At 43.5% G+C, this 22396-nt stretch overlaps 1 protein-coding gene across 1 annotated transcript in view; it reads right to left on the bottom strand.

The window, feature by feature from the left end:
• Positions 1 to 7793: 7793 nt before the first annotated feature.
• The window catches only part of TMEM132D (transmembrane protein 132D), a 41191-nt gene continuing 26588 nt past the window's right edge, over positions 7794 to 22396 (bottom strand). The window contains exons 2-5 of the mRNA XM_009587154.1: positions 14887 to 15092; positions 13476 to 13749; positions 11843 to 12034; positions 7794 to 8975 (exon numbers count right to left, since the gene is read on the bottom strand). Coding sequence (XP_009585449.1) covers positions 7794 to 8975; positions 11843 to 12034; positions 13476 to 13749; positions 14887 to 15050 — 1812 coding nt within the window. The 5' untranslated portion in view covers positions 15051 to 15092. The remainder of the gene's footprint in view (positions 8976 to 11842; positions 12035 to 13475; positions 13750 to 14886; positions 15093 to 22396) is intronic.

Genomic DNA, 22396 nt, shown 5'->3' with positions numbered 1-22396 from the left:
TTTCCCTTGGAGATTTGTGCTTTGCAACCGCATTAAACCCACCCAAGCACCAGCCCTCTCAGGTAGCAGATTGGGAGCTCGTGATTAAACCAGCAACTTTTCACCAAGGACATTTACTCTTCTGGTGGGAGCCTGAATCCGGCCCCGCTCAGCAGAGGCCGGCAGGAGGCAGGTGGGAGGCAGCCTGGGCCCCTCCCGGGCTGAGCTGGGGCCACCGGGCTCGCTGCAAATCCTCCCAGAGCCTGCACCGCTCCTCCCAGCTCAGGTCTGCTTTCAGGGGTAGGCTGGGCGCTCTGCAGCACACAGACAGGCTGTTTGCAGCTCGTGAAGCCCAAAAATGGCAGTGTTTGTTACTGTTTCTCTTCCCAACAGGTCAGGCTGCAAAATACTCCCCGTCTCCCAGTTCAGCTACATCCCCTTTTGCTCCTTTCTCCCCCTCTCTGCTGCTTTCTGTTTTTCCATCCCCTAGAGAGCTTCCAAGCCTACACCCCAAACGGAGGAGAGGCTGTTTATAGCCCAGGCCATTGCTGGGGGTGTGTGTGAGAAGCTGAACCAGGCTTTCAAGATGTAAGGGTGTGACTCCGAAGGAGGTGAGGGTGATGTTATTTTTTTAGGAGCAACAAAGCGGCATAATTTAGCTGTTAGCAAATTTTGCTGCTCTCTGGCGTGGCTCTTGCTCCAAAACCTTGAAATTCCCCCTGGTTTAAGGCCTGATTTGAGTCATGGTGCCTCAGCTTGTCTATCTGTCCTCCCTCTCTGCTGCTGCTTTGCAGCAATTATCCCCAGTAGCCTCACAAATCATATTAAAATTGGGTTAGGAGAGCATCCTCCTCAATTACAGTCCCTCATCACCGGTGCTGTAGGAGTGGGGGACACCGGCTCTGTACTAGACCAGGGGACAAAGCAATTAGAAGAGCTGATTAAAATCCTGTTGCTTTTCAGGGCCTGGTGTGATTGTGTGAGGGCTATGCGGTGCGATGAAAAAAATCTTTCTGAGCCTGCACTCGCAGCCTACCAAAAATGCCTCCTCAGCTGTATGAATCGGTCTTACAAAAGACCCATTATTGAGTGCTGTATTAAAGCTACAGTCAAGGCTGTGTAGAGAGCTAGGTACAGAGCTAGATCTGATCAATACTTGGGATTTTCCAATATTACAAAATATTTTGCACTAAGACATGGCAATCTGATACTATTTATTTAAGGGAGAAACACAAAAGGGACCGATTTGACCTTGGTATCCTGACTGGCAGAACAGAAGGGAATGCCAAACACTAAGAGCAAAGCTATTGATTAGGCCTGAGAGAGAGGACTGACGAAAGAAAGCTGTAAAAAGTTATTAATGGCAGAGAGGAGCACAGTGATTCAGGTTTTTGGCTTGATGACAACAGGATGGAAAATGGGTGTCTGCAGTCAATCAGACAAAGGGTTTGCTGGAGAAATAGGGAGGCATGAGATGCATCTGTACCGGTGGGAGAATCCCACAGGAGCAGAGCACGTGGATACAGATCATCCTGTCGGGGAGTATCCGGGGCAGCAGCATCGCCTCCCACCAAAGAGCATGGCCCCGCTGTGCAGCAGTGCGGGCAGGGCACAGTCCTGCAGACTTTAGTCTGAGCAAACAATCCAGAAGTTGCAATGCAGAAAGCAGAGGCACATGGATCATCAGTGCTGGGCGAAGAACTAAAGCTCCTGGGAACGGGGCTAGCGCCTGCTATTAAGCCCACACTCCTCTATTAACACCCAGTGAGATACCCAAATGTTTGGGCAGCCCTGAACACGCACACAGAGGTAGGCGGTGATCCTGTCAGTTCTGCAGTGGGGCCTCATGGCGTAGCGCGAGGGTGGAAGAAGGGGTGATCTCAGAGGAACTTCTGATTCTGATGGCTCACTGAGAGGAGGTTGCTCTGTGCTTGGCTGCTGCACATCGCCAGGCAGGGATGCCGCTGGGGTGCCCAGGAGCAGCTCCTGGCACTGGCCTCTGTACAAGCAGGCTGAGATACAAACGTGCAGGAGCAGATGGGGGATAAGCTGCAGTGAAAAATCTGTTGCTACCACTGGAGCCACGCTTCTGCTGAAGGCGGCCAGACACATCCAGTGTGTGCCAAGCTAAACAGTGCTTATGGAGAGTATAGTCCCCTTACTCCTATCCTTATTTCTCCTCCAGTCTGTTCATCTGTGCTTACTGAGCTCAGTAAAGTGTTGAAAATGGGACTCTCTAAAGTGTCCTATCAGGGCTGAGCAGTGAAGCTCTTTGGATTGGTTTTTAGGTCATTAATACGTTAACTGATTGTAGGAAGCTCTAATTTAATTATTAGGAACAAAGGTCTGAACATGAATAAGCAAAGTCCCTGTTACACTTCAAAGCTGCAGCTTTCTGGTACTGGTAATATTGGTTTGAGTCCTGTCAAGTGCCACAGAATTCAGGTACCAAATAGCAAATATCCAGCCACCATCCGTGTGCCGGCACAGCATCAGTCAGAGTTAGAGAAGCGTCTGTGATTGCAGAAGGGCAAAATGCAACAGGAGGCCTCATCTACACCCACCGAAACAAGGAGAAAGTGAGTTCTGGTAGACGGTGCAAACAAACGTGGTTCAGTACTGAACGTGTCCCTGTTTTAAGGGACTCCGGGGGCTGTTTTAAGGAGATAGATGCAGGAACTTGTCACATGTAATCTACCAGCCATCTTTACAATGTGACAGGAATTTCTTAATGAGCATTGGCAGTACATACAAACAGAGTAGCAGTGCTGCTTCTCCAGCCATTAATATTACATACGTGGGCTGCTTAATTTGCTGTTCCTCACAGAGCCGGAGCAGGAAGCCTGCATAATGAAGGATTTGTTGACAGAGGTCTTCATATCAAATCAGCAAAAAGGTAGAAAATGATCCAGTTTCAGGCATACTTGCTTGACTCATGTAACTTTGGCCCTTCTAACACTCCTGATTATGGGCACGATGTACCAAGTGCTTTGCTCTCCTCTTCTCAGGCCCTTATTGCTGCCACTTTTGAACTTAATCTATTAAAGCTTTCACCAAGAAGCCAAACAGCACAGTAATACTCACTAATTTCACAGGAAAAAGACATTCTTTATGCATGAGGAAGATGATGGCTGTTGGAGACCAAACACCCATTCAGAAAGGTGCTTAAACATAGGCCTGGTGTTAAGTGCATCAGCAGCCCCTCCTGTGAGTTTTCAAACCGTGAGAAATGAACTGGCAGCAGAACACAAATCCTACCTCCTCAGCACTTTGCAAGTCATATCCTAACTTGTTTTAGAGCTCTCTTGGTCTCCTACCCGGCCCCAGGAGGCAGCTCGTTCCAGGGCCAGACATGGCAGTGAAGAATGGTTAGTCCTGCTACCCCTGGGTGGGGAGCCACGTTGGCACCATGTAACTTTCCTGCAGGATATAAGCCTCTCCTACTTCAAACAGGTATATTATCTTGTGTACTCCTGATAGTATCAGCTGGTAGTAACATAGAACTGATTTTATATGGTAGGCATCGTACTACAAGCAGTAAGATGTGTCGCTGCAGTGCTCTAAAGCTGTGCATGAATATGGTACTACAATAAACATACAGAAATACGTGAGATTGTTCCTAGGCTTGCAAGGACTAAATAAATTAATCTCTGAGAGTTTTTTTAAAACACTTGAGGCATTTTCTAAACGCAACATTTGGCAGTGATAGCTCCTTGCCTGAGTTAATTCCTCAGCGATGCTTACTGGACTTTGCTTGATCAACACATACGTGAGTCAAAGCGACACCCCCTCCTAAGTAACGTATATGAAAGACTCTCCTAAGTTGCAGTACCTGAGTCCTTTAGCCCTCGCTAAGCATCTTCCACAAAGCAGCAGCCCCACAGACCACAGGGGAATGAAAGCAGGCAGTCTTGGAGAAGCTGAACATACACAGAGCCGAGCTAAAGTGTCTCCAGTGTGCTCATTTCATTTACATCTCATTCATTATGGAAACGAGGTGTGAAAGTAGTTTCTAGAGCTACTTAGTGCAGACTGCACATCAATTTAATACCTATTCTGGTTTTTCAAGTCACTTACCTCCATAGAACTCTTGTTCCAAACCAATTATTTAGCTGCATTGCTCAGACTTTGAATTCACTGGTGTATTAATACAGGTTGGTCTAAACCACTATATATTTAAGACTGCTGAAAGGGAAGCCTTTAAATTGAAGGAAGACAGTAAAAAACCAGCTTACCTGATTTATAGGACCATCAAGTTTCTACTCATTGTATTTATGCATGAAGTGCCTAAAAAAAGCCAAACTGCATCAGACACATTTTCTTTTGTTAACATGCCTGTATCAGTCTATCAGCCTACCAGTATAGCTACTCACATGAAAAGAGACTCAAACATGAAAATAAGGATGCAACTGGGAGGGTGGGGCACGGGGGGAAGTAATTAATAACACTCACAGGAGACTGCTTGCTATCAGCTGGGCTCTTTATCAGGCTTAAGAGATTGCCAATGGGAGCCACAGCTGCAAAATGTTATGTGTATGCAGTATCTAAACACCTTCACTGCTTTTATAATGGGGAACAGAATTTAGCCCCCCTCATTTGCCAAATGGGATTCTCATCTGATTGCCTGAAACACAAGCTTTCCCCTTTGAGATGCTCCATGGTGCAGAAGCTCTTACTCAAAAGTCTGGGCCCTGTGCTGTGAGAAAAGTGAATATACATAAACACACACACCAACAGATGGATAGGTAGGTAGATAGATAGATACAAAAATCTCTACAGGAAGTTGATTTATTCTGCTATTAACAGATTAATTAAGAGAGTTTGCTTGCATACAGATGGCCATAATCTGCTCCGGCTTCCCCTTGAGCAGAGCTCAGGATCCTGCCCAGTGACTGTGATACATTAAAGGGTGTGGGGGGGAGTGATGTCTCTTTCTGATTTTGCCATAGATTTCCCATCTTACTTTGGGCAAATCACTTAACCTTGGTGTTCTCCATGTCGATAAGGAATCCACCTTGCTCAGAGCACTTTGAGATCTATGGACAAAGAGCACTCTAAATACTAGCTATTATTTATAGTATTGCCCTATGGATAATAGCAAGCTACAGCTGTTAGAGACAGCAGGGACCTCTGAGCAAGCGGAAAGGCATAAATCTGAATGTCAGTATCCTTAGCATTGTAGCTGGCGGCTGTTTTGTCCTGGGAGAATATTTCAGTGGTTTGTGCTACCAGATAAACTTGCTGTTAGTTCTTCATGTTCCCCGGAGGCAGCTAACGCAGAAATCTTCATTTCCCATAGCAGCTCATTGGTAAAGCAATTCTGACAGCCTGCTCCCAGCGTGGCTTGTACCTGCTCTTTCCGAAAGAGAAAGTTTGGCCATGCAGCGACACTTTTGCAAGGCAACCTTGCATGCACGCACGCATCTGATCTGCACAGACCGCTAGCTGAAATTTGGCCACTTTCACCCTGACCTCCACATTACTGAGGGTAAAGCTCTGTGGACACAATGTAGTGATGTGTAAAAAGCACCCAAAATAGCTCCAGAGTTGGAGGCAAGACTGTGGGCTAGAACACTGCTGATCCTGCTGGGAGGCTGCAGTGCTTTGCTGCGGCACCAAGGCTGCTTCCCTCACCCGGGTGCTCATCCAGAGCCAGTCTGGGCTCCACGCTGTGCTGTCCTCACCGTGGCACTTTGTCCTTGAGCTTGCGTAGGACTGAGTAATCCAGGCCTTGATGAGAGGTGCTGAAAGAAAGCGAAGACCATCTGATGCACAAGTATTGATCTCCAAAGTTTTGGGCACATTTTCCCTATTTACACCAACTTACTCTTAAAATTGTCTTCAAAGGCCAAATGTGGATCTTCTCAATAGCACCAAAATCAGAAACTCACATATATATCAGGCGTTCAGGCTAGAAATACGCACATGGATTTATTTGCAAAGAGTTTCAAATCTTGGAAGGGTGACTTGGTGCAAATACATTTGTAGCATACCATGTTGTTGATGTTATATCTTCTCTCCCCAACATTGCACAATGTAAAACTTTGTGACTAGATCGTGCCAAGAGCCTTAATTCACTGTTTCATCAAAGGACAAGTCTCCATATTGCTGCCAGTCTCTTTTAGGGTAAACGTTCTGACAGTGAAAGGAAAGAGGCGTTCAGAGTAGGAAAAAAGATGAAGCCACTAAAATGCAAATTTTATTCACAGTTGGCATGTTTATAAATATATATATTACATTCTTACAATCTACAGTACATTCTAAATATAGAGGGATTCAATCTAAGTGTTTGTGGGAGGGCGGGTGTATATTGAACCAAGCAACCTAGATTCAATGACAGAAAGACTTAATAATAAAAGGAGGGCAAGGACTCATTCCGGAAAATAAAGGAAAACTTGAAATATAAGTTGGATTTTAGTTAGTGCTTTGGCACTTTGCCACCGGTCATTGGAGATTGCTTTTGGACCTCACAAAAAATGTCATGGTTTTAGGGCTGGAGGGCACATCGAATTCAAAGGGTAATCACTGAAATCCTACCATATGTACATCTTTATCAGAGGAAAACAAAAGATAATCATCACCTCTGGGAGAAGGTTTCAACGTTGAATGTGCAGCACTCCCCTGTGACCTGTGAGTGCCCTCCAAACGTGCTGAGCAGGGGTCTAAAGAAGCACGAGCAGAAGGAACTGAACAACCTGACCTCTCCCAGGGAAGGGGACGGACAAAGGGCAGTTGCTGTTGGTGTCTGAGTTCAGCACAAGTTACACTTACCCAAGAGAGAGTGGCCAGCTTTGGTAAATGACAGCACGTAAAGCAAGTACCAGCGTGGCAGCAACAGTGTCTGTGCTTGGCAAGAGCACACCGTGGAGAAGCGAGTGTGCATGGAAGGGAAGGAAGAAACCACAAGCTTCCAAAGTTGACTGATGCTAGTAAGTGCCCTCAGATGTGGAGCACTCCAGGGAAATGGCTGGGAATACAAATTTGAAACAGGACAATCAAATAAAGTGGGCTTTTAAAAATAGCTTGTTCTCTCAAACTTTCCAAAAGAGACCTTCCTTTATATGAGTGATATTCTGAGAATAGATTATATCTTCTCCTATTTTTACAAATTAAGAAATACTGAAAATTGGCTGGCAAAGTTTATTACCTTGGCATCTACTTAAAAAGAGTGTTTCAGTTTTAACTGTATATGTGTATCCATTCTCAGTGCTTGGGAGGCAAACATGCTGGTTTGTAAACATCCCAGTTACTCCTTTTTCCCTCCAGATTCTTTGGAAACTCATGACTTTTCAGCTCTGGGAGCTGCTTTGCTCACACTGTTGGTTTTTGTCAGCTTTAAATTAATGTTCTTGGATGGATATTCTCTGCATGTGGCTTGAATGACACGCTCTCTTCGTGGATCTATTTATTCTGAAACCAATTTTTTGCTTTTAACCAAAGCTTGCAATATTGAACAGTAGAACTGTGAGAACTTTGTAATATCCAAACTGCACTGGAGTTTGTAATATTTATTGATTTCCTGGGAAAGCTCAGAGAATGAGACTGTATTATTTTGCTAAGTTTTTTTTCATGTTACCATGCATCAAAAACCCCCACACATCTCTCACTTCCATCTCTAAGCACAGAGATGACTTGAATTTTAAGAGCTGTCCAGGATCTCTGCTCTCCCAGCTGCTTTTGGGTGGCTTCTTGGGGCTTCATTGAGTTATTATCCACCAGCTGATTCAATACAACATTTTGCCCCGCTACCCAAAATTAAAGGCAGAAGGTGAGTGAAAAACAAACGAACGAACAAACCAAACAAAAAAGTCTCATTACACATTTTCATGTAATCTCTCCATATAGTTTTTAAGTTCTTTGCACTCCCCCAAGTCCATATCCTGGCAGACCCATTTAATGTCATCCTCACTACTCATCAAGATTGAGTTGACAGTTGGACACCCATCATCAGAGGAGATGGTGGTAAAGGTGGTGAATTTAACCCGTTTCCTCTTAGAGGTAGGAGAAGCAGTTGGTTCACTTTTCTGTTCTTTCCCTTCAGTGAATGTGGACTCAGTAGACCTGAAAGATTGTCCATTAATATTTTTGGTGGCATTTGTGGTGAGGAGATATTTGCTCTCTTCGTAGTCCACTCCTCTGTCAATGGCTGTGATATGTTCATCTTGTTGGGATGAGAAATTTATGTGATTCTCCAGAAGTTCTGTCCTGTTGCTCAGCCCAACCCAGTCATGAGAGTGGCTCATGCCTTCTTGCTCTTCAAAGGGAACTTGTTTGTTTCTGTACTTCAAAGCAAAAGTGACACAATTGATAAGGAAGACCAGAATTGCCAGGCAAAAGACTCCCAGAAGAGCATACATTCCTATCTCCAGATCACTGAGTCCCCTAGGGGTCTGGACTAGGTCATTCTCTTCCAAGTCTCCGTTGTTTCTTGGCAGATCCACCTGTGCAGGGAAGCTCGTGAAGTCTATTGGGATGTTCTGCAGATGACTCTCATCATCCAGGAGGCTTTCTCTGTCTTCTTTTTTACTCAAAATAGACCTTTGAGTGGTGGTCCCTTTCCCTTGCTCGTGGCCCATTGAGGAGCTGTAATACTGGCCATCTAGCCCAGCTCTTTCCTGCAGAGTGGTTTTCTGACGCCGGTCACTGGCATGATTTTCTAGGTGGACACCAGCACCCCTATGTTTACTGTCACTGATATTAGGGTTGGCATCACTCTGCCCAAACTTGACTTTAATGCTACCACTTCCAACAGCTAGGATGCTCTTTCTTTTGGATTTCTGGCATGATTCACTGATCACCATCTCTACCTTCACCAGCGTCCCCTGGCCTTCTGTCTCAGCAGCAATCACAGGCCACTTGAATTTGGGGTCATGGTGAATGGAGACCACTTTCTCATCCAGAGATGTAGCTGACAAGGAGAAGTCTTTGGAGTCATAAATATCCAGGGGCATGACAGATCCATCACTGAACTGGATCCAGCAGCTGATGGCTGCTTCCTATAATATAGAAAACAAATATATGCACACTCAAAATAAACATCAAGGGAAATATGTTCTGTCCTGGTCTATTCCCTCCTCCTCACAAGATCCACATACCATTTATAACCAGAAAAGAAATTAAAAGGGAGAGCAATAAAATTAGTATCTTGCCAAGATGTGAGGAGAAATACTGGTTTAAAACACTCATTGATAATAAGATTTGTTTCCCCAAAGGTGCTTAAAGGAGCTGTATCCCCTGGGCTCTGCAGAATCTACTTCAGCACCACAATAAATTGCATGTCAGAAAGCATTACCAGTGACTGAGATCATTTACTGTTGTATATTTAAATAAAAAAAAAAATTACATTATTTCTAAACTGCTTAAAATACAAAGTCTCCTCTTGTTACACACAACACATGTTAAAAAATACCTAATATAGCAAGTAGGTCCATACATGGCTCTATACCTTGATTTTTGTCTCTCAAATTAAATAAACATTTTGTACAAGCAGAGGAAACTGATCAGTTGCTTCTTTAGGAAATGGCCAGGGTAATTTTCATGCTTGTTAGCAATTAAAAGCAAGACAATAATGAAGTTTAATCTCGTGTCACAGCAATGCAGATTGTATACTTCAGAGTGCATGGAGGCTTCTAGAATGTAAATGGGTCAGACCTGAGTACTGATGCTGTACTTGCACATGTGTAATGGTGCAGCATTCCTGGGAACCTTGGCTTTTGGTTTCTAACTTGAAACATTCTAAAGTATTCTTAGATTTCAGAAAACATGCTCACCCATTTCTGAAAATCAGGTCCGTTAAGGACTCTCAAATGGCTATTGAAAACTGTCGTGCTACCTGAAAAAAATCTTGGCATTCACACATCAATCATTTACAGACAAAATTCAGATTGCTTTCCTGGAATCTAATCCCTGCTTCTGATGGCCGGACTTGCTCTGTTTTGGCTGGGATATTTGCACCTTATTAGACACTGGAGAACCCACACCAGAAAGAGTTCTGGCTTGATGAGTGGATTCTTTGGTGTCTAAAATGAGGTGAGCTCTTGTCTGGTAAGAGTTGGTATCACCCTGCTCTGAGAGAGAGCCTGACAGACAGACAAACACCCAACCAACAGATTAATAACCATACTTGCGGAAAGCGTGATTATAAAAGTCTTGTTTCTTTAAATAAGCTGTTTTTCAAACAGATGGTATTTACATTTTAACATATATACAGAGAATAAATATATATCATTATCTTTTAAATTGTTTCTAGCACATAGTCATTCACCTGTTCAGATCACAGAGAATAAGCCTCCAGTCCTTTGGGATTGTATCGTGCATAATCTACTGGCCTGATTCTGAAATCCTTACAGCCATAAAGCTCCCCATGCTTCAGTGGGAGATTTGCTTCTATCTCTGTTTCAAGACAGAGCCCTAAGACTTTGCTGACACTGCCATAAATCCCGGCTTTGTGTTTATTAATCTTCGGATGTTTCTTAAAGGCCGCATAGAATTTATGTCATCAACTCTTATCCTCCCACTGTGTTGCTTAAACCTGCATAATCGTTTAATAATTTTGCATTGCTTTGCTTATAGGGATTGTGCTCTGAAAATCTTGTACTAAGCAATGGAAGGAATCAGATGCCTTTTAAAATGGAGTCAGTCCTTGAAGGGTGGAAGGTGCACATCTTCCTCGCTGGTTTAATACCGATCCAATGTTGTTCTGACTGTACCCCTGCACCCAGAGAGGGACTCATCTAGGCTCCATTTCTGGGAACTGAAATGTCAGTGCTGGGCAACATATTGGACTAAATGCCATCAACCCCAGCTTTTGGGCCAATTTCAAGGTAGTTTGTTTAACTCCCCATGTCAGCAATGGATCAGCTCACTGGCCTTATTTCTAGCTGCCTGGCATTCATTTCTTAACTCCTGGAACACTGTGGGAGCCTGATTTTTATCACCATATAAATAAAGACAGCAGTTCTGCATTATTTCTCATCCTGCATCCCAAGAATAAGACCCTATGAATTAAAGCATCAACAGTTGGCCAGATTTCAAACGTGCATGCCATGATCATTTAGCTTTAAAGCTCAGAACATGTTTAAGCATTAAGAGCCCAGTGCATCCTTGATGTAAGTCCTAGACTGATGGATTTAGGTTGAAAAAAAAGTTTAAATTTCAAATGTAGACAGAAGCACAAGGACAAATATCAAGCAGGGACTGACAGGGACATGGCAAAGTCCAAAAGCCCTTGGTAACTGTTGGTTCCCTAATATAGGGACTAAGAATAACAGGGAAGCAAAAACTGGTTTATGAAATCATGAATCAGGAAATGAGTCAATGATGCTGATTCATACTCTAGTAATGAGTCAGAATGAAAGGGATGTTCCACAATTTCTTAAAATGCTCACAGAAAGTAACGAAAGGAAGAAGAGTTTGGCAGTATGCAAAACACTTTCTCATTTAAAGATGTGCTTAAAGGGTTGATTTGGTTGCCTGTGGTGGGAGGCTGAACTTGGCAACCTAGCTGGCAATGTCTCCTCTGATCTAGTAGGTGCTGGATGGGACAGACGGGGGGGGGAGTGTGTGTGTGTAAAGGGACTTCTGTTGCTTAATTATGACACATCATTGAGTTGCATGTGTTGTTTATGAGATGCAGCCACGACAGATGGAGTACGCCTGTTGTTGACTGCGGTTGTGTAGACACAGCACCATTTTTGTGAGATCTTTGTTCTTCTGGTGGCCTTCAGAAAAAAGTGCCTGTAAGGAAAATGTTTTATTAGCATATTATTAATAAAAATCTGCTTGATTCCATCGGCTTGTAATGTCGGATACAGTGAATCAGAGCAGTGTCCTTCCACAACACAGTACACGTGGGTAATAGTACCTGCTTTGGAGATTGGAGCAGCTCTTGTGCTACCGCTGTAGCAAAGATGGCCTTATTGCTTCCTGGACTGAGCTGCAGAGAAAGTGACAATCCAGTTACCAGCTGCACTCCCAGGTCAGTTATTGTCACCTTCTCATCCAGAACTGTCACTGTCTTCTCAGCCAAGATAGCATCCGAAAGCGGGGACAATATCTGAAAAGAAAAATCAAAGTTAGCAACAGCCATTTTGTGTAGCACCAAGCAAAAGAGCTACACAGAACTACTGTAATACAAATAAGTAATATTTATGTTAATGGGCAGAATTACTCTTAGCAGACAGACACTATTAAAATATGATAAAAAAACGGCTAGTTACATTTTATAACTCTTCTGCAATAATAGGGTGCTTATAACATCTTTTACTAATGTAATTCTAATTAGCTACGCCATTCACCTCTGCGCTATGCTAACTGCATGTTTCAGATGTATTAACTATTTGTAAATGTAATCTTTATGTGAAATGCAATTATTTTATTAATGATTGTGGGTTTAGGTGGCATATATATAACGTAATCTGTAGATTTATATAAAATCCATAGAATAAACGGCATTTATTTCTATCCTATTGAAAGAAAGCTAATGTATTGCTACAATAAATACTCATGGTACTGTATACAAAATTGACAGAAAAAACTTGTTTTGGTTAAAAAAATGTGCATGGAAGTCAGTGCACCGATACATGACATCCAAAGATGCTCATCAGCAAGCAAGTTGAATTTAATGATCCATATAGGGTACAGAGCAATTTGGAAGCAGTTTGTAAGAGGTATTCTTTAAATAAACCTTGCTCTCAGCTTTTTTCCCTTGGATTTTTCTTTTCAGTTTTACCTGTATTTATTGTAGCAATGTAAGTCCCAGAGCTTTGAAAAGTCATTCAGAAAATCTTTACAGATTTTGCAGAAAGTCAAAATCTCAAATCCCATTTCTCCATCCCTGACAACCTGTGTTATCGACAGGTGTGGTTGTTGTTTTCTGGTTTGACAGTTTGGGATGATTATGTTTGGAGAGCTAGATTTTTTTTCCTGTGCCAGTGCTTGTGAACATGTTTTTTACTTTGTAATATCACTGGATTAATCTCTTTTTTTTTTCTCTCTTTTCTTCTGGGACCCTATTTTCTAGGCCAGTATTTCTCTGCATGGCAGGAAGAACTATCTGTGAAAAGCTGCCAGTGACACAATGCATAGGTTTAAGTGAGTTACTTCAGAGTGGGGACACTGAGGCATTTTACCCTTTGCTCTGTCAATGTAGGCTTTGAGAAGACTGAGCTGTTTCACCAGCTGCATGCCTTGTGATTGTCCATATACTAGCTCCAGGTTCAAAACCAGCCTTATGCAAAAATAATCAGAAACAGCCTCCAAGTACACAGGTTGGGCTAAATTTACTAGAAGTGCAATCCACATACTTTGGGGCACAAGATGAGAAAACCATCTTTTCCTGTGTCTTCCAGTCCTTGCTGCAATTCTGCTCCATTCCAAAACTCATGGCTTCAATTTCTCTTGCTAATGCAAGAAGCTGCTGTACACCTGATGGGTACTTCAGTTCCCAAGGTGGTGGGTTAATGGAGGAAAAGGAGTAAGTCATTAATTTTGCCTACCTGAATTGTCGTCATTCCAAGCTCCTGCCCAATCAAAACCTGTCCGTCCTGCAGCTTAGCGATTCTTGGCTCCTCCACCTGCATGAAGTCACTCACCAGGTCGGTAATGTCAATCTGCCAGTCAGAACCCAGTAAATAGGTCAGCTGGCCGCCGGGGTCTGAGGCTTCAGCTACAAACTGCGTGAGGACTCGCACCATCGCATGTTGGTACTGAAGGGTGCAGCCTCTTCCCTTACGCTCGTCCTCTTCTTCATCATCACTGTCCCTGGCTGGTCTGGTATGATACCAAGAATCAAAAATTAATTGAAACTGGCACGGGGAAAGCTTGCAACAGGAGACCTATTGCTGACATAAGACTGCAGCCTAGTTGCTGGAACAAGTTGCCCCCTTCCATTGCTCTGCTGAAGCTGCTTCCTCCAGTGCATTTCTGAAATCAGTCAGGGTCCCCCACTTTTATCCTGTTTCCCTTGTCCATAACTGAGACCTCCAGGCTGCCTATGTCTTCAAAACAGTTGCTAGAATCACCAACTGGCCTGCTAGCTTCACTACCACATTGTCCTCTCCAAACATCTCTTGTTATTTTCCATGTTAAGTCCTTACTTTCAGGACCTTCACACTTTTCTCTTTCTGGATCTTCCCATAAACATCTTTGTGTTGCCATGGAAATATTCCCTGTCTGCACCTACATACACACCCCTTTCTGTGTGGCATTCAGGTTGAAATCCCACCTCCATCAAAATCCCCATCTTTTTGCTGTGATACTAACAGAAACATGGTGATAAATGATGTTGTCGTAGGTAAGTGGGAATAGCAAGTACCTACTCTATCAATTTGTTCTTCTGGTTCTTAATAACACTGACAACAGATACAAACAGTCTAGATCTGCCTACATCCATTCTCTGTCCTGTCATTCACATGCCTCTGACCTGTGGGCACAGATAGTATCTTTAAAGCCCTAGTCTATCGGTCCCTGACTTTGGGACACTGATCAGTGCCACTGGACCCTACAGTGATATGAAACAAGTATGTACTAATTGTGACCATTAACAATGGATAAATTAACTGGCAGGACCTGTGAACCAGGCTGGAGACTGACCAGCCTTCCCAGAGCTGGTCCTTGTTGATGTCTTTCTGCTGCCCCCATGACTGATCCTGCCTAACTTGACCGATTGGCTCTTTCCATCTCAGTCACTAGTGCTATAAAAGGAAATTGATGTCCAATGTAGGATCGTGCAACCTGCAGTTTCCATTTCCCTCGTAAGTCCAGTGCAGGAGCCTATTAAATATCTGGTGACCTTCAAATTTACACTGGAATTGCATTAAGGCCAAATGAGCATGTTCAGATCCACTGGCCGTGACAGGTCTTTGGCAAGTGCACAGCCCAGAATGAACATCCTCTAATGAAACCTACCTCTTATTAGAGATGATGGGGACTCTCCACCCCTTGATCTGATTTAGTTCTGTGTCAGAGACCTCTATCTGCAGCGGGAGACGAGGAACCCAGACCGTCATTTCTAATGGGGCACTCAGATGCTGGTAAGTAAAATTAACTATGACATTCATTTTGCCTTTCATTTCCTTCCCATTGACAAAGACATAGTCACATCTGTCAGAAACCTGAAAAGAGGAGAAAGAAAAAAAAAATTAATGAGTCACTTCACAAATTATAAAGTACACCACATGCTGGGAAAGTGAGTGGGAGGAAGAGAAAGGATATAGGTTTAAACTAGCTCCAAGTTCAGAGGACAACTAGGAATAACAAGAAAGGTGCCTGGTGTGCCCTTAATAGCCTGTATAATTTGGCATCATTTTAACAGGCAGGCTTTTTCTGCTATAAACATTTCCAGTATAATCAAAGATAAAAGAACAACTTCTTTCTGTCCTTAATTCCACTCCAACACTAGGATAGTCCTGGTATAATGGCACTGACAGAGGATTCTTCTCCTCTCCCCAAAGCTCAGTCAGACTCTACCATCCTCCTCCTCTACTGCGTGTGCAGCCCGAGGAATATCACATACCTGTGGGGAAGAACAGGTAACTACCTGTATACAAAATTCGGTAGGAGACAAATTTCTCTTGTCAACCCCAAATTGGGACAAAGGGTTCTTCAGTAGTCCCGTTACAGGCTCCAGGGAATGGGGTGGTCACATCAACCAAAAACTAATCGCAGGGAAGAGCTCACTGATGCCCAGTGGTGTTCATTGGGGCCAAAAAGCTTAATCTCTTTTGCAAGCCTGACAAAGGTCTTGCACAATGTTCTGCTCAAGCTAGTCCTGATGTCACTTTATTTACTACCTGCAGCTCTGGACATCAATATTGCTGAGAGTTACTAAATCTCACTCAAGCGATTTAGCAGCTATTGCAAGGATCTAGGTGAGCTGACACGACCTGTTCATTACAGCTAGTTAAAATATATGAGTAAATGTACACGTCAAATAATTTATTAACTACCACTTTACCATGCTGATGATCTGAAGGAATGATCTATTAAAACCCTGAACTCTTTTCACAATCCATTACCAGCCAGACCTTCTATTCCATTCTGTAGATATATTTAATATTTCTGACTCCAGAATGCACAGTCGTATCCTCATCTGAATTTAATGCCATTTTCTACTTCTCTATTTAAATGCTAAGTGAATTTAAATCGTATTTAAATATCAGCAGCTTTTATAGGATAATTTGCATTCCTAATATTGTTATCTTTAAACAACAACAACCCCCCTTACAGACAGATCCATAGCAAATCCATTTCCATCCTTGCTTGCCTGAGCCTAGGTAACATATCAAAAAAGGTTATCGTGACTCTTGCAATGCCTCTCTTGCAAGCAATATCTGTTTTAAGGTCAAAATCTCATAGTTGCCATTCAGGAACATAAGGAGTTTCTTTACAGGCAGAATTATGTTTTTCGAGATATTCTCATGTTAGCATGTTTTACACTAGCTCTTAACGGCTCCTGTCAGGATCCAAACTTATTGTGCTGCACAGCAAGAAAACCTAGTTGCTGTCAAAAAAGCCTCAAAGCTTAGAAGTACGCAATGCAAGGGAAGGACCTCACAGCAGGCAGCTGAGCACAGATGAGTCCCGGACGGGGCCTGTGTCACTAATGTAATACCCACTTCGTCATAATGCTGATCCAAACTGGCCTGAGCTGAGGAAGATGAGACTCTGCAAAACTCTGGGAGAAACTTCATGTGAGCTTGCAGAAATGGCTATGGGGAAGGCTGGAGGCATAAGCACATTCCCCCTCTGGGAGCAGCATGTCTGGGAGCAGCAAGAGAGAAAACATTATTCTTGCATCCTTGCAGAAGGCTCACTAATGTAAGTGCAATATTTTCAGGGCAAGAACTACATCATACTTACAATCTGCAGTCCGACAGGTGGGAAGTCAGAAGACCTTCCAGCAGTGTATGTGTGCTCCTTCTCCCACCCCATGGGGTACCTTGCTTCCGTAAGTGGAATTCCTCTATTCCTTGCTGGCAGTGCACTTATCCCTGTTGCCTTTCTATATTTTAAGTGCTGTTCTCAAACCAGACAACTCTCCTATGCGCTAATAAACTCTGTCTTCTGCTTTCTGCCTTTCCTCTTTTCCCTGGGATGCCAGTGAGAAGAAAAACTGGGCAAAGTCTCAAAGTGCTGATTTCCACCTGAGAGGCAACAGATCAAAGCTGAAGACGAAGTGGCCCCATGGAAATCATTCTGCCTGGGAGCTGATTGCCCTGAGGTCCTTCACTTCTCTTTGCGCTCTGCAGCCTGGACCACACATACGGCCTGAAGACAAGGATTTTCTTTAGTAGGGCATGGGGCCAGGTAATAGCTTTCAGTGTGACTTCCTTCCACCCCTGCTTCCAGCTAGCAACACCTCATATTCGTGAATCTTAGCTAATTAACATTAGGCAATTAAATGTTTCCATGGGTGATCAACCTAGGACTGAAACCATTTCCTAGTGATTTAAGGTAACAGGCAAACCTCTGTGCCTCGCAGAATCAGAAATCACCGTTGAGGGATGTTTCCAAACCACCGCGGCGTCCTCCGCAGAGCAGAGCGCCGAGCCCCGGAGCCCTGCAGACCTCCCCTGCCTCCCCCTGCGCCTCCTCTGCTCTGCACCCGCAACAGGGCTTCTAGCAGGGGACCTGCCAAACATCCTTCCACCGGGGTAAGGCTTCCCTGTCTGAGCAGTGGCTTTTGAAGCACACCTAGATAGCAGAGGTGGGATTTTGCTGTTGTTTATATTGGTCTGCGTGTGTGTGAAGAGCAGTTCAGCACACAGAGGCTGGAACAAGGCTGAGACTCTCTCAGGCAATAGAGGTTAACTGCTGAATTATGCTAGTAAGAGATGAGAATCAGACTCTCAGATTTTAAATTCATTAATGCTCAAGCAATAGCAAGAGAAAGAAAATTTGGCAGGCAAACAGACCTCAGTTCCAACTTTATTATTATTACAGAATAATAAAGTTATTACAGAAAGGAGAGTTAAAATAAGAATCCATCCTTAAAAATCTACTATATGAATGATTAAATAAATACCATGACCTTGTGCTTTCAAGATTATGATTTATAAAACAAACCGATGGTCAGGAGAAGAATGACTAGGCTTGGGATACCTGCTTTCTCCTGTTTCCCTTTCAGTAAGTGAAGACAGCAAGAACTATGAGCTCATTCAGTTCCCAGCCAGCCCTTCACTGTTTGAATGAATAAGCATCACTGTTCCGCTGCAGCTTGCATGCAGTCCTAACAGAGCAGCATCAAAACATAGTGCAAAGTACAGTACGTTTTCATAAATCAGGCCAGGACGTTCAGAAACGGGTCATCAATAGAAAGGCAGATTAGCCATGCCCATGTTACTGGAGACACATCCGAACCATTCATCTTCCAGCACAAGAGAAAGACTAAAACGATGTAGAGAAAGAAGGAAAATCGAGCTTCTCTCTCTCTCTTTTAGAGATTGAATTTTCTAAACTGTTTGTTGGAAGTGAGTGACTATTTTGTGCAATGAGTTTGATAGGACTCAGCTGAGCCTCTGCAGGACAAATATGCACATGAGCAAAGACCCGTCACATGCAGCTCAGCAGCCGGCAGCCTCCGGGCAGTCCCCGCGGCTGACACAGCCAGAGGGAGCGACCGGGTCCCCCCTCGCACAGCTCCTCCATATTAATGTTGATGGGGGCAGCACAGAGAAGCTTCTGCTGCCACTGCCTTTTCTGAACCTGCAGGTCTCCTTTTCAATCTGTAATGGATTTCAATTCCTCAGTCTGTCAAGCAGCTCCTTTTCTTTAGCGTGAATTCATATAAACAGCCTTTAACTACCAACCCTCCTTCCTGTACTACAGTTCTTCCTTTACACGCCTCACCACACACAACAGAAAAGGCTGTGGTTCAAGTTTATTAACCGCATGAACAGAGCGACTGCACATACCCTCGGATATGTGTGCGTGAGTGTGCGAATGAAAAAAAGGATCTGTGCTAGATCAACAAACAGCTTCCTGACAGCAAGTTACTAAGGGAATTATGAGGTTGCAAAAGCTTTGTCCCAGAACAGACAGATTTCAGAAAACCATTAAACACCAGAAAACCATTAAACCATTATAAAATGCAATAGGAACTACAAAGGGGGTGGAGCAAGGTGGGCGATTTGCAGGGAAAACCAATTTGTTTTCTTTCCAAAATCCAGGGACTCCCACCCGTATCTCCTTTTCCTTTCCTCCTGCCTTTGAGTTTTGGTATCTTGGGGATGGCGACTCCAGTTTTCAGTAAAGGTGACAAGGGCTCAAGAGAGAAAGAGTAGATTTTCTTTTACTGCTAATGTACTGCTGGAATACATCTCTCTGTGCTGTGGCCACTGTAATTCAAGGACATTATAATGCCATTAAACCCTTCTGGTGCTGTGCTCCCTTGCTAAAGCCTTTCTGGGCTTTGTGTCACAGGAGCTTTTCACACAACTACGCTAAGCTGCCTTCCATTAATTAAGGGAGGCTGTACTTAGCGCTCACAAGATGCTCCAGAAATTCTCTCAATACAGGGAACTTTTATCTCTTGAGGGAACTGGGGTTTAAATGGCTTTTTGGGGCGTGAACTTGGTAGGTTCTAAAAGTGCTTTGGGTTTCTTTTGGCTGCTGTAGCTCCACCTCTTTTTCTTACATCAGTGAACAACCAAGACAGCTTCCTTTGAGTCACACACACGTATCTAATCTCCATGTGCCAGGACAGCGGAGGTCAGAGGTCCCTTATTGCCAGCACAGCACAGAATTAGGAATTAGATTTCTAAGCGCACCATGTACATACCAAACACGTGGCTTCTGGCAAGCTGGATGTAGAGTTCAATCATCAGTGCTACAAAACGTGCAGAGAGAATATTTCAAATGTGTTCAGCATTGCATTTAATTCAAACCCGCGGTCCTATTGTCAGAAATGGGAATAGAGCTAAGTCACTGCTGCTTCCTACCACAGGCTCCTCACTGTAAATAAGCATTCCTCAGCCCCACGTGCAGCTCTGTACATTGGGCGTGCCAAAACTGCACCCAAAATTCAGCTGGTAGCCTTGCAACTGGGAAAGTGATGCTGCTGTGTCACTGTAACGCAGGACTGTTTCTTTGGCAAACAAATATTGACCAGAAAAGGAGGGGGATATTGCTGGTCCAAGGCACTTCTTTTTTATGTTTACTTAAAAAGCCTGTTTGTGTTATTTGAAAAGAAGTTAGCACTCTCCTTCAAAACACCCCATATTCTGTATGCTCTTCAGGTGTGATCACAAGCAAGAGAAATCAGTTTTTATTAATTTGTTTTATTTTATTTCACAGTTGCAAGACTCTTTATGAAAGAAAACACTAAGCCCTTTGAAGCCTTGTAGTAGCAGGACTTCAGCCAGCCTGGGAAAAACATGGAAAGAAGCAATAATGCCCCTCAGAAATCACATGTGATCCCTATCACACTGACCTCCTGCATCCAGTTCTCCACTGAAAATTGTTCCCATCCCTTTCCTAAAAAGATTTTACTGCTTTTCCCATTAGCCTTTTGCAGAAGCTGTCTATGGTAGATACAAATTTGTGTGGCTGACTATTCCTTTGGTCCCATAAACTCTGTGCTAGGTTTGGGCTGAATAGAATCCAAAGATCTAATGGGAGGGAGGGAAAGGGGAATGTACATCATAACTCCCAGAAGAGGTACCCAGCATTTCACTGTTAGGTCTCAGAAGCAACTGTAACAATCTTTCCCCACCTCATTATCATTATTAAATTCCCATGGGATAACAGTAAAACCCTCACAGGAAACTGCTTTTCTGCTACAGAAATTCTGTTGGAACTCTTACAAAGTCACAGCTAATAAGTCTTTGAAAGTAAGATGTACCTGGAGCAGTTCTGGTTTAGACATTTCAAGGGTGGCCGATTAGGAAAGTAAGTGTCTGATATTTCCACATAAAATCTGTATTTCAGAAACACTCTGGGACATTGTCCCCGATCCATGCTTCTGTAAGTGATCCTTCCCCCATACAAGCACTCTCCGTTTATAATATACACTTCAAACACAGCCCTGCCACCGTGGCAAGCTCATGGGATCTCTTCTGATTTAGCACTGCACACATTTTCCTTGGTCTGCCAGCATAAATGGCGATATTTAGTAACGTAAGTTATGTTAATGAGTCCTGCCTAAATCATTGCTGTCAGAAGAAGAATGGGGGAGTCTCTTATAACCATTAAAAATGAATGAGGAGGGAAATAAATAAGCAAAAGCAGCTCATTTGCGCTATAAAAGACTCCAGAACACAAGCTGTGTACCAAGGTCCAAAAGGATGAGGCCATTATTAGCTCTATAAGTCACTTATAAATGACTCAGGGGAGGCGGAGTCACCTTTAATCACCCGCGCTTAACCCGCCGTGTTGGAGTGAGATTCGTTACTGTGATAACTGAACGCAGCCTGAAATTATGCAAGGCAGAGATAAATAACTATAATGAAGAAGCAGCACAGGGGGTAGATCAGCCCTAAGCCCACTATATGTCTAGAGAAGGGACCAGTCCTAGCCGGGGATTCTGTGAGGACCCTGAGGGTAAGAAATGACTGTCCTCAAATGGCAGCAGCAGATCTGTTAACCGCCTTGGATGCTGCTGGAACCACTGAACAGCTGCCCCTGAGGAATAATTAAAGCACCTCCCATGTTGCAGAGAAGAAAAAGATATTTTTTTTTTCCAGAAAGAAACAGTAACGGCAAATGGGTATCACATCAAGTTTAGGGATGCTCCTCCTGTTCCTCAGTTACTCAGTGACTCGCACGCTCAGCAGGGTTAGCATCCCAAGCCAGGCTGCACTACACCTGCCGAAAGAAGAATGACTTGGCTTGAAGCCTAGCAAGATTGGATTCCAGACAGATTTTAAATCTAGCATCACCTGGACAGCTTTCCCCATTTGGGGGGATTTACACTGCATAAGGACTTCTTAATTTTAAATATTTTGAATTTTGTGAGTATTGAAATATCTGCCAAAATCTGAAAATACCCTTTCAAAGTTGGTACATGATGAGCTGTGTTCACAAGGCTTCATACCTTGTCATTCCTTTATACCTGGTTCTCCGCTCTGTGCAGTCAGGTTGTGCCTTTTTTAGAGGAGGTCTCAGGTGACACATCTGAACTCCGCAGATTCAGAAGAACCAGAGGGTGCTCTGAACTTTGAAGGTCCACACCTTCAAAGTGTCCACACTTCTCTGCAGTGGTTTTCCTATTGCAGCATGACACCAAAAAATACTGCAATCCACAACTGTATCTGCTTTTTTACGCAGAGACAAAGATCTTCCTTAGTTTCTAAGGGTCTTAAGAACTTGTTTCCTGCCAGGCATTTCCATAGTGTCATGATGGAAGCACACCTAGCACTGCTCCAGAGAAGATCAGCAATAAATAGATATTAGCAGAGACTTATGCAAATGAAAAATG

This window comes from Fulmarus glacialis, unplaced genomic scaffold (genome assembly GCF_000690835.1).
Source record: "Fulmarus glacialis isolate BGI_N327 unplaced genomic scaffold, ASM69083v1 scaffold15331, whole genome shotgun sequence".
NCBI lineage: Eukaryota > Metazoa > Chordata > Aves > Procellariiformes > Procellariidae > Fulmarus > Fulmarus glacialis.
This window is presented reverse-complemented; position numbering and strand designations above follow the sequence as displayed.